At 41.1% G+C, this 12,994-nt stretch overlaps 1 protein-coding gene across 1 annotated transcript in view; it reads right to left on the bottom strand.

Annotated features, from left to right (window-relative positions):
• Positions 1 to 12,994, bottom strand: part of nfatc3a (nuclear factor of activated T cells 3a) — a 54,537-nt gene that overhangs the window by 6,973 nt on the left and 34,570 nt on the right. The window contains exons 7-9 of the mRNA XM_077519852.1: positions 9,813 to 9,868; positions 9,024 to 9,150; positions 4,900 to 5,925 (exon numbers count right to left, since the gene is read on the bottom strand). Of these exons, the coding sequence (XP_077375978.1) occupies positions 4,900 to 5,925; positions 9,024 to 9,150; positions 9,813 to 9,868 (1,209 nt within the window). The remainder of the gene's footprint in view (positions 1 to 4,899; positions 5,926 to 9,023; positions 9,151 to 9,812; positions 9,869 to 12,994) is intronic.

The following is a 12,994-nucleotide window of genomic DNA, read 5'->3' as shown; positions in this document are numbered from 1 at the left end:
GCCAATCAGGAGGTATGCTGGACAACTCTATTAGTGACCTAGACTAAGTGCAATTTCTGGAGAAATTGCGTGGGAATGCTGAAAGCTGAATTCTAATAGCTGAATGCTAAGATTTGAATGAAAGTGGAATGCTTATGAAGTAAAGTGAGAGATAAATTATGAAATGATGACCTCCTGATTACTGGGCAGTGCACTTTACCAACTGTGACACCGAGAAGTGTAAGACACCTGGTAATGATGATAAGTTATATGTATGGAAATGGGCGTGGGAAGTGATACTTTGAAAAAGTTCATTGTCTGTCCCAAAATGAATGGGGAAAAGTTGATATTACAAGTTAAATTGTTGCTGCAGATATTCAGTGCTAAAGTCTATTTTATTTTATTTATTTTTTTTTAAATTTTTTAAATAAAAAATATATTGTGTCCACAAAATGCATGATTAATGCGATATTTTTTTGTGATTAATTAGTTAAAAGCTTTAACTTTGACAGTACATATATATATATATATATATATATATATATATATATATATATATATATATATATATATATATATATATATATATATATATGTATATATATATATATATATATATATATATATATATATATATATATATATATGTATGTATATGAGAGGGAGTTGGTGTGATTAGTTGATGAAATAAACAATTTTAAAAGCATTCCATAGTTACAGCCCTAAAGTCGATGTTTCATCAGAGTTATCAAAATATTTTTTGAAGCCTAAAAAGCTCCTCATGTTTCTTTCAAATAACCACACAATGTCTGGTTAGAATTTTTCTTGTTTATCTCTATATTGCAGATTTTCAGCGTGATACAGGAGAGGCGCAGGTTGTCTTTTCGATACGGTTCACTTCACTTCCTATGTGTACATTTGTGCCAATACTTAACGCTCACGTGCAGTTGGAGGCAGCTGTGCCACGGAGGACGCACACATATTCGTGTAAATGGTGAAATTTTGAGTCTCATTTTCTCATCAAAGACTGCATAACTCATTTTGACGTGAGGCCAAATCTAGTCATGAGCTCATCAATAGTACACTTGTAATCGTTCCAGCGTCACTGCACTTGATTACGCGTGCCCGATGAAGAAGCGACATGTTTTGGAAAAGAGCAAAGCGCGCACGCGCTTCGCTTTGGACGTTTGATGCCCAGAACGTTCCAGATTGAGTGTCTCGGCCGCGCGACCCTGCTGTGTGATTGGATGCTAAAGTTGTCCGCCCATCTGTCTGTCAGTCTGTCCTCTTACCTCCTGTGTGCAGCAACTAGCCATGGGTTGGTTTTGTATCATCAATTAACGCAAGTCATTTTTGTAGCATTGCTGTGTTGAGTACGACGACGGCATGGAAGCAGAAGTTCCGAACAATCGCACGTTGAAAATATTTCACTTCTCAACAACATAGGACAGGTAGCCACAAAGACACTGAATCATCTCTCGCTGTGTCTGTCTCACTCACTCACTCGCGCACGCGCATGTGCGTCACAGGGGCCATCTGCTAGCTAACGAGGGCAGTTTTTCTACACACACTCCATGTTTGTACTCGTTCCACTTTGGCGCTTCTGTGATATTGCTGCTGCTTTTGCAGTGGAGCAGTTTATTCATTATTGTTCACATCAATGTGGATAAATGTTGGACTAAAAAAAAAAATAAAAAAAAATGCTTCTTATGTAACAAGAGGACATGAGGAGGTGTCCTACGGTTGACTGAGCTGATTAGCTACCCTTATTTATACTTCACAGCCTGACATGATTCATATGCTGGTCACTTTTTGAGTTCAAGGTACTTTTTTTCAGAAACGGGTATCTAACTGGCTTCTCTCTAACTGGCAGACTGGTAAGATCTATTTTTAAGGCTATTCACATTATTAGCATGGGTGTCAAAATTAGTACGTTAAATTTTTGAGTTAATTTAAAGTACCTTTACCACCACTATTTTTTTTTAACGCGCGATTGATGACCGCCCGTTACTTGGAAAACGTACTGGGGGAATTCCAGTCAGCATATGTAGAGACTGCGGTGCAGGATTTCACAACATTCCATGTTAAAGATTAGATAGCTCTTAATATGAAAAAAAAATGCACTGAGCTGTCAGCAATGTCTTACAAATGTAATTATGCCATCTAGTGGCAGAAAAATTACCTCAACACAAACTCGTCACACTTTTTACAGTACATCTTTTTTTGTTGTATTTCATTTTTAAGTACGATTTTAAACTTCCACAATTTAATTTATTCATTTAAAATGAATTGAAATGCGACTGTGTTTAATGTGGTCATGATGTTAGTATACTAGTAGAGCTGCTGTACGTATTTTTTATTTTTTTTAAGGTATAACCTGGTCACTATTTGAAGCAGTATGCATAATATAGTATTTTGTAATGAAATACCTGTTTGTTGCCATGTCAACATGACTAGTCAGCAGAAAGCCTCGCAAGGCATACATCAAGCTAATGGCCGTTATGCCTGTCAGTGGCACATGCAGAGTGAATCCGGTCTACTTGTCGGTGAGTAGGCAGTGACCTCTTAAAAAAAACAAAAAAAAAACAGAGCGGGACCAGGCTCCATGTTGCTACTTCAAAACATGGCCTACAGAGCCGGGCTGGCACACAAAGCTATTTTTAGCCACGGGCTCAAAGGGGGAGCTCACATTCCCGGCTGAACTGTGTCACTCGCAAACTTTTTTGGAAAAGAGCACAACACCCCCAGAAAGTACATGAGTATGTTAAACACAAAACAACAACAAAAAAACTTTAATATGCATGTTCAATTTAAAATCTTAACGTTTTTTTTTATTGAGAGTAGCGTGTGCTTTTGCATAAAAACAGCTCCCCGATGAACCTCACTGGATTTTCACACATGACTTATTGACAAGTGGCCTGTGTTAATTAGGTTGACCCGTGCTCGCACACAATGTAACACCTCCCCACACGGCCTCGTCAGGCTATTTATTAACCCCCCCCGCCCGCCAGCAGGACCCTGATTTGAATATGGCGAACTAGCCAAGTTCCTGAGTGGCAGATAAGAGGCTGTTTGGAGACATGTACTTCAGATAAAAGAAATCCAGGGGGAGAAAAAGCCAGCGGCGTCACGCTTTGCAGTTTGCACTGACTTCACTGCTAATTGTTAAGTCAACAAGTTCTCTCGAGCATCTCAATTAGATCTGTTTCTTCTTCGGTACGTTAAAGTTTAATGACAGAAAAGGGAAAAAAAAAAGAAAGCTGTTTCTTCTTCAGTTGTTGCTCCAGATCTTTCCGGTGCACTGCTGTTGATATAGCGCCTCCATAATGGCGCAACGCTGCAACTGCAGTTAAAATGTGTTTCTGCTGAGCTCAGTCAACACAGCTGGAGTGCTGTGTTGAGCAACATCAGTGGTTCAGGCTGGAGGTGGTCGCCTCTCAATTTTGTACACAGGAAAAACCCTGGAAGCTAACAAATGATAACCCCTTGACCGATGGAGGTAATTAGTCTCCTAATGGCCGCCATAGATTGGCGCCTTAATCTGATGTTTTGGTTATCAGCCCTTTCGTACTCATTTCAGTCCTAACTCAGTCTATGGCGACAATGACAGATGAAACACTATCACTGTAATCAAACACCAAGGATTTAGCTCACAGAAAATAAACTGATGCTGACGAGTATTATTTTACATCATGGGGTATGGATTTGCGTAACATGTCACATGATGTAATTGAATCCCAAAGCGGTGTCTTGTTTTAGATATGGATGCTTGCAGTAATCTATGCAAGCACTGTGCGCACGCTCTTCAAATCTTAACGGCAGGAGGTACAGCATTAACGACAACTGATAGACTTTGATGGTCCTACACCATCCATCCATTCGATTTCTATTGTGCTTGTCCTCATTAGTGTAGTGGTGCCAATACAAGCTGACTGTTTGTTTGGGGCGAGAGACGTGGTACACCCAGGACTTTAGTTGGCATTCAAATAAGCCAGAAATATTAGAGTTTAATTTTCAAAATGGCCAGCCCGAAGTTGAATATGTCAAATAATGCCCCTAAGTTATGAACAATCACAACCTTTGACCTATTATTATTATTATTACATCCTATTATAATTCCAAAGTGGCCGAGCGTCCATCACGTACCATGTATGTAATGTATATGTGTTTAACATTACTTTACAAATTCATGTACCATAATCAGTTTGTAATTTGATAAATTGTTTTCTTTCAGAATGTGTATTTTATCTTGACAGCTATTGGCCATTATTGCTAAATACAAAATACTATTTATTTGTATGGGTCTAAAGAAAAAAATATTGATTCTTACGGCACAACAAATTCAGTGACAAAGAGGAGGCAAGTCGCAGGTACAAGACTAAACATGTTGTTGAGTTCGCTATATTGGATTGTGCAACCAGGACAGTGATTCTAGTCCACTGCAGCCACTAAGCAACTCCTTATAAGTTAGGCAATTCCCATTGCTCATCATACTTCTCCCTTTTGCCATTACAGTGTTCCCTCGTTTATCGCGGCTTCATCTTTTACGCCCTCGCTGTTTCGCGAATTATTTACAATGTGCTTTTTTTTTTACGTGCTTTTTGGTTTGTTTATTTTTATAATAATAATAATAATAATAATAATAATAATAATAATAATAATAATAATAATAATGTATTATATTTATAGGCGCCTTTCTAGACACTCAAGGACACCGTACAATTTAAAAACGATTTAGTTAAAAACACTATGCAAGCTATGATATTTAAATTAAACGCTGATTTCCATTATTGCAGGTAGTTTCTGGAACGATAAACGAGAAACGAGAGAACACTGTACTGGCACAAGAATGTGTTTTCGACTCCAATCTGCACATTCAAATGCTGAGGTCCCACTTGAGTAAGGTCTGATCAATCTTACCATCATCCAGCGTGATGTCTTGTAGGCCTATCGAGCGGAAGGTGGGCTCCCTATCCTCCGGCTCTTCTTTGATGTTCAGCCTCTCGTCCTCCGACGTGAAGGGCCCCTGGGGGCTTAGCGGGTGCACCAAAGCCCCTGCAGCAGTCGGGGACAAGCCTGCCATAACCGGGCTGGCCGCCTGAGGAGAAGGCTGTCCTGAATGCGGATGCTGCAAGGCACCCAAGGGACTGTTACCTGGTGAAGAGGACGTGGGAGAGTGGTAGGGCAGCGAGTGGAGCTGAGGGGAAGAAGGCCCGGAGTGGGCTGACGGGATCATATGCGGCGGAGGGGCGGTGGATGGCGTGGGGCAGGAGGCTGAGCGTTGGCTCACTGGGTGGTAGCCCATGGCCCGCTGCAACTGGGAGGTGGGATTCGGGGGGCAGTGGTAGCCCCCGAGCGTGTGAAGGTGTGGGGACGAGGGGGCCAGAAGAGGTTGGTGGCCCTGCGGCGAGCCCGCGATGGGGCCTGACGACCCTGGCGTTGACGGGGACGAGCAGGGGGAGGAGGAATACACCATCCCCATGCCCAGCGGGTGCGACGTGGCACCGGGACTCTGCTGGAAAGGCATCCTGTCGTAACTCTGAGGGGAAAGGCTGGACTGGCCGTTGAAGGACAGGCTGTGGTTGCGTTGCATGGGCTGGTACGAGGGCGAGGAGGTGGCAGGGAGCGGGACGGGAGAGGAGCTCGGATGGTACGTCATGTGGCAGTCGGCGGGGGCGTGGTGCAAACTGTGACCGTGGAGGTGAGGCAGATGCTGGAAGGACGGGGAGCCCATGGAGGGGTGGGGAGCCTGCAGGGGCAGCATGACGGGTCTCGAGACGGCGGCCAGGCCGTGCGGGGAAGTGGACAGAAGGTTGTCCGATGGGTGGCCCTGATCGGGGGAAGGCAGCTGAGGGCGCACCAGACTGGAAGAGTGTGTCAGGGGCATGGACATGGCAGGGACCGCGGGATGCTCCAGCTCATCCCGGTGCTCCTGTTTCACCATCACTAAGAGAAGGAAATAAATCCATCAGTGCTTTTATACTTCACAGAAATACACCTCTTTAAGACTCCAAGTGTTCCTGCTAAGTTGGGCCAATAGAAGTCATAAGACAAAGAATTATGATTTACCCCGACTTCACTGACCGACTACAATGTGATGTCACTCTACAATGGCGACCCCTTTGGAAACACAGACGGTGAATGGAAAAACACAATTTACTCGGGTATAAAACTAGATTGCTTTCGTCATTCATAAATATTCGACAAAACTTCATGTAACAAAACATATGTGACAGTATGCCGCTATCTTCCTGATGAAATTATAAACTACTGAACTGTATGAAATAAGATAAAAACAATAGATGAAGCAAAATTGCGAGAAGGCAAGTTTGCTGGAGGTCAGAATGAGTTTTGAGGCCCAAAATAAAAAAAAGAATAATAATTTATCACTAGCCACCATTTTGGTTGTTTACTTTCACCTTGAACGTTTTCAGGTCGTAACTGGGGAAAAAAAAAAACATCCTCAAATGCAACATAATGATTCTAATTCAAGCCCTGATCGAACAAAAGAATTTTTTACATTTACATAATAGACAAGAGAATTACTTCAGATCTGAAATGCACCAAACTGTACCTAATTGAGAGTTTTTTTTATGTTTTTTTTTTTTCATCTCAGAATGAGATGGCGAGCATATGCTGCCAGTCAGTCTGGTGGCATCACGTGAAACGCTGTGTGACAAACTGACTGCCCGAATGCCCCCAAGCACGGATCAGAGAAACAGAACAAACGGGTTCATTGATCTCACGCTCTCGACTCACCCCATCACGCCTCTGGGATGGAGGGACGAGCGGTTAAAAAAAAATAAAAAAAAACAACAGACAGATATGATGGGTGTGCAAAAATAAATTACTTTCAGCTGACCCTTGGAACTTGAACAGATTGCCAGTCAAACAACTTGAAAGTGAACCTAGAATCTTGTTGACAATGTGGCTCTGAAGTTGGGGGTTCGAGTTGTTCTTCCTCTGTGGAGTTTGCATGTCAAAAAGGAACCCAATTATGCATCAAATCAATTTGACCCAGCTTTCTGGGCTGTTTTATACAAAACAATTTTTTGGACCCAAATAAGGATCTGACCAATATCTACGAGTTGTTTTACAATAAAATACCCATTCTTGACTCGAAGTTGGTTCAAATTGACCCAAGTAGAGGATTGGTTCATTTTTTAACAATAGGTTGTTATGTGCTGGGGTTAGATCCCAAAAACACAGACACAAATAAGACCTGAACTATTTATTCACATCGAGAGGCGTAGAACAAATTTGACTAGACGAGAAACAACGAGAGTTGTGCAGAGGAACAGAGGTACTAATCCGACAAAAACACACTTCTCAGACAGGCTTATATAGACAGCAAATCGATCTGATTGGCTGTGGCTAGCGTGTGGGTAACAGGACTGACATGGTATTATCTGATTGACTGTTGAACAGATAAAGAGATTAAAGATTCTTGACATCACATAGTGTCTTACCAGTTGAAACCAGATGCTGGTTACATCAGTTCAAAATAGACACTTGACCTCATGGTCATGACCCAAACATAACCCTTGCATGACCCTCGTCATGACAGTAAACATAACCCTTACATGACCCTAGTCATGACATAGGTGGGTTATTTTTGTTTGACCGAACAGTTTTTTAGAGTGTGCATGTTCTCTCCAATGCTTGCATGGGTTTATCCAGGTACTCCCACATTCCAAAGAAATGCATGGTTGGCTCATTGAAGACTAAACCGCCATTATTTTTTTACAAGGAGTCATGATGATAATTATAATAATAAAAAAAAAAACTCTTGTTTTCAAGAAGATAAATTTTAATCTAATATGTAATTATTTTTCGGAAAAAGTTGCCTTTTTTTGTGAAAATAAGATGGCAAGCCAAATTTTTTTTCCCAAGAATAATACATAATCGAAAAAACAAAGGGTTCTGTTGACTGCCCCTCAAATCCACACAATTGTTCCAAAGTCCTGATACTCAAACCAATCTGATCTTGGTGTGAAAAGACTTGTACTACAACCTGACAAGATATGAATTGTTTTCTAAAAACAAAACAAAAAAATAGCTTGTTTCTCAGTAAATTTCTTCATTTCCAGTGTGACTTTGTGAAACAGACTCCGTCAGTCATAGCAGGACAGCATAAAGGGCGTTGATTCCCATTTCCAGTTTGACAGTGGGATAGTGCATATCTAACTCTTTAGCATGTGGTACCTGCTACAGGGATCGTTACCACCCAGCCCACAACAAGACAGGAAACATAACTTATTAGAAGACCACCACCTCCTACACACACGCACACACACAATCAAGCAGGTGGTGTCTGTGGTGCCTCTGATGGTGGCAGCAAACCTGCTTTTGCGAACAAACAGAGCAGGGTTTACTCTGCTCTGCTGTCATTGGCTGCCTCAACCTGTCAAAAGAGAACAGGAACAGGAACCGCCTGAGTGGGCGTGCTCACAAATATAGTTGAGCAGGTGGGTGGAGGGGCGATGTCGCGTATAGTCTCACGCACACACACTCAAATTATGGCATGAGAAGACACTCACCTACATTCACCCACAATATTGAGCAGATAAAGACTTAAGACATAAAGCGGCGTGGGAGTTAGTGAAGGTTCTACAAAAAAAAAAAATAAAGCACGAGCAGGTGTTTGTGTTATTGTGCTACACATAGTCACAGTCAGCCATTGCGTCACAGTCAGGTTCTTGAGACTTACAAAATGGGTTACTGACACAATAGTGTGCTGTCATTTTAAATGTACTCTCTAACTATGAGCGTGGGCGTAAACAGGAAGCAGCAAACTAAAAGAAATACATACTGTCTGTATAAATACATTGAGTTGGTTAAACGGCATGTTGTCACCCTCTTAAAATAATTGTTCAAGTCATCTTTTTGGCATTTTTCAATTTTTTGTGTTTCCTGAAAAATCAGGAAAAAAAGACAGGTGATTATTTTAAGAAGGCGTCAATACAGAAATAGCGACATTTTTAAAAATAATTAATGAATAATAATAGTCTGGCAATAAAAATGATCCCTTTTTTTAACCTCACCTGAAAGGTAAGTGAAGCGTTGGGATTGGCTCCGTTTCCGTTTTCCATTGCAGACATAAAACTGGACTTGCACAGCTGAGCTCACAGTCTTAATGTGGTAAGGAGGGATTTCCACGACGATACATGACTGTGGTGTGAAAACAGTTCACATTATTTAAATGCACTTTATGTACTTGCCAAAAATAAGCTGTACAGTGGAACCTCAACTCTCAAATGGCTCGTACCATTTGGGGTTTCACCAACCAATGTCAAATTTTGCCCCAACTCACTTGACCTCATTTCAGCCAGCATCAAAATACTGTGTGTCTACTTTAAATGTTATCATCCATCCATTTCCCACAAGGACGTTTGATTCCGCTTTGAATAGACTGGTGTCGTGTAGTCCATCTAATGTTGTTAGACAAGAAATAGCACTGATTGAAGATGTAGACAACTACATTAGCTTCTCACACTAGCTGTTAGCTGGAGACTGATTAGCTTTGTAATGCTTGTCCCTGGTGATCAAAAGGTAGAGTTTTATGTGTGTTTTACAAATTACATTACCTATTGATGTAATTGTATTCACTATTCAGTGATAGTGAGTGTAAACAAATTAGATGTGTGACATTTATTACCTCCTGACATTTGTCTTTAAAACTTTTGCACGTGAGAGTGTAAGTTTGCATTGATGGTTTTATGATGACAAATTATTCCAAAATTCATCTGAATGGGAAATTTTATATGGTAATGCAAGCAAATCTCTGGAGGTTCCGCTCTATTTACACTTGAGGTAACTAAAAGACAACTCACCCCTTGAGTCTTCTCCCGGATGATTTTGGCTTCTGCTTCCCACTGTGGCCGCCCGTCTAGAGGACAGTTGAGAAAAGAGGGGAAAAATAACTTTTACCATCTGCACAATCGAATAGGGCTAAGGAACCGCAGGGTTTGTTATTGACGAGCAACGTGCCCTTTTAGAGGCCCCGACGCCACGCGGAGAAAATCTTGGGAGCTGTGACTTAATCACAATCAAATGTCTAAATAATCCTTCTATTTGTCTTGCCTGGCTGACATTATAAAGCGCGCAGTGGAATGACTATTTATTTTAACTGCAGAAAAACATCCTCTGCCGTTTTCCTATGATGGATCCAATTATTTGGCCAGACATCGTAGGGAACATTGACAGGCCCCTGTGGTTGCAAGACACTGCAGCCATTGACTAAGGGGCCTATTCACTAAAGGTTTGCTTCACCTTTCCACGGCGCTAACCGGTAAAAATGGAGCAATCCGGGAGCGCCTAATTCACGAAACACGAGCAGATGGGGAAATCTGTCAGTAAGTGCGCTGCCAACCAGATTGCACGACGGTGCGCCTGTGTTATTTGCGCGTATGTAAATATGCCCACCCCAATGCAAATGAGACTCATTGATATACAGCGTCTAAGAGAGAGAGAGAGAGAGAGAGAGAGAGACTTTTCCATGTTGGTTTAGGACACCATAACGTAACCCGGGCTGATCGGCAATGGTGGGTAGGCATTTTACGATAATTTTTACGTGCCAGATGCATACTGTACGTCCACGCCAACCTCTGAAAATATATTTTGAAAAAACAATCGCACCAATAATTTGTACTTCATGAATGAATGACGTTGTCGTTCTCTCTGCTCTGTACAGCTTAATGGCGCTATAAACGCTTACTCTCGGTCCAATCTCACAACTGTTACCATAACAACCATGTTCTTGGCGCAAATCCATGTGTGGTAAATCAGATGCAAATTTGCTCCAAGCTGTCAGTTTTGTGGGTGTGTTTGCGCCGCGATATGATTAGTCCTTAGTGAATAGGTGGGTAACTGGGCGCAGTTGTGGTGCAATATTTCGCGCTATTACCGGACGCAGTGCATTCTTAGTGCATTCTTAGTTACTACACCCCTAAAAGTTGATTTGACTTGCTACTTTAGCACAGAATGTCGCATTATTTGAAGTTAATGTTTCAATGCTGTTACCGCAGTCTGCACCTGCATAGCGTCTTACCCCAAACACCAAAGGCGTCCCTCATAATTCCCACCATAAACATCTGGATGAGTCTTTGTGTAGCTTGAGTGCACTCGCTTTTCGCTTTTCTGTAGCTTTAAATCTAACCTTCTGTAGCTGTAATCTAACCTAACAGTAGGCAGTCGCATATCCATCGAGAGAGACATTTCCTTTCCCGATGAAGAAATGACCTTCAGCGTCTTTGCAGCTGACAGCAGTGCATTATTGCAATGCGTCTTGTTGACATTCAACAGGCTGGAGCAAGGGCCCCACATGCTCCGTCAGACAACAAGCGCCAACAAGAAGCTCATACCACGCTAAGACAATGACTCGAATCGGCCAGACGCCAGAGTCAGAGGGAGAAAGAAGCTGCACCTTCTGTGCCAGATGATCAAAAAAAAAAAAAAAAAAGTTTGGCTTTTATTAGAGGAAAAAAACGTTGCGAAACAAGTTAGCATGCGTGTTTCTGTCACTGCTCAGGTGGAGGGCAGTCACAGCGGAGCCTCATTTGTATATGCTTGTAAAGTTGATATACTTTATTTAATCTTAGTTTGAATGTATGATAAAGAGTGGTTATTCTACAATTCTATTCTAAATAAATACTTAAGATGTGTATACATAAATACTAGACAATTTTATGTACTGTTTATCATTGCTGTCCAATAACAAATAAAAACATTGTATTGCTAGTATGCGACAGTTGAATGAAAGCAACTGGACTTTTCTGGTTTGTTAAAAACATTAAAGCTTTTATCCAAAAGTCTTCTTTTGTTCTACATTAAGTGACAACGTCCTATTCTGACCACCCCCACGGGACAACCTCCACTTACATACACACACAGCAAAGGATGTTGGATCAATGTTGAATGAATGTTGAATCAATGTTAAATCAACCTTCTCAACATTCAACTTTGATTTAACATCCTTTGCTAGACTCCACACCTAAAATTTTAAACTGAAGAGGTGAAATGTTTTCAACAAACAGATAAAGTTGCATCAAATCAATCTGTGTGGATTAGCATGACCTGGATGATCAAGAATCTACAGATATATTGAACTGTTACTTTATTGTGGAATTTTTAACAAAGTGAGATTCTCTGCGTTCTACTGCATGGAGAGTTAAAAGTGTCAAATAAAACAATGAAATAAACTATGTTTTATAATTCATGATATTAACAATTACCTCATTTCCCTACTAAAATCTGTGCTGTCCAACTGTGTTTGCAAAAAAAAGTACTTAGCGTCAAAATACACCTTGAATGGTTAGTGTTGAAGTACTTAAGATCAGTTTAGGTCTCAAGGACAAATTTAAGACTACTTTTTGGTTGGTTTGAGGTCATGTTGCAGAATTGATTGTATTTAATCTGCAAAATCAAATGACCAAGACTGTAAGGACAACAGTGGTTTAAATAATCACAAATGCTACATTATCATTTTGTAACCCCCTCCCACAGAAATTATTTTGAAAGCGCCTACACTTTTAGACGTTTTAGATCCTCAAAATAAATGTATTCATAAAATGGTCCCCACATTAGCTGCTTTTCCACCAACAAGTCCAGGATCTTTGAGTTCTAGGTAAAGGGAGTTCTTGGTTGTAAAAGTTCAGCAGGGAATTTATAATTGTGTTTCCACAGCATCTTTGAGTTCTTGGTAATTAATTCAAATGAGTTTGATGACCTATGAATTTGATGAACCCAGCTGGTGTAAAAACACCCCCCCAAATTTGACCAACCAATCAGCCTTGGTCAGTACAGCCCGCCCCCTCAAAGTTCCTGCCTGGCTCAGCAAGACCCTCCTCCTGAGATGGCCCCTGGGGAATTTAATTATCCTGGAAATTGTTATTGGTGGAAAAACGCGCAAACCGAATTTTACTAAGGTAAACTAAAAATTTCTCCAAAAGTTCCAGCGGTGGAAAACCCCCTATTTTGGAGATCTCAAGCCTTAATCTGGTCTTAGTCTCCAAGA

This window comes from Festucalex cinctus, chromosome 4 (assembly GCF_051991245.1).
Source record: "Festucalex cinctus isolate MCC-2025b chromosome 4, RoL_Fcin_1.0, whole genome shotgun sequence".
Classification (NCBI taxonomy): Eukaryota; Metazoa; Chordata; class Actinopteri; order Syngnathiformes; family Syngnathidae; genus Festucalex; species Festucalex cinctus.
The sequence above is the reverse complement of the archived record's forward strand: the minus strand, read 5'-3'. Positions and strand labels throughout refer to the sequence as shown.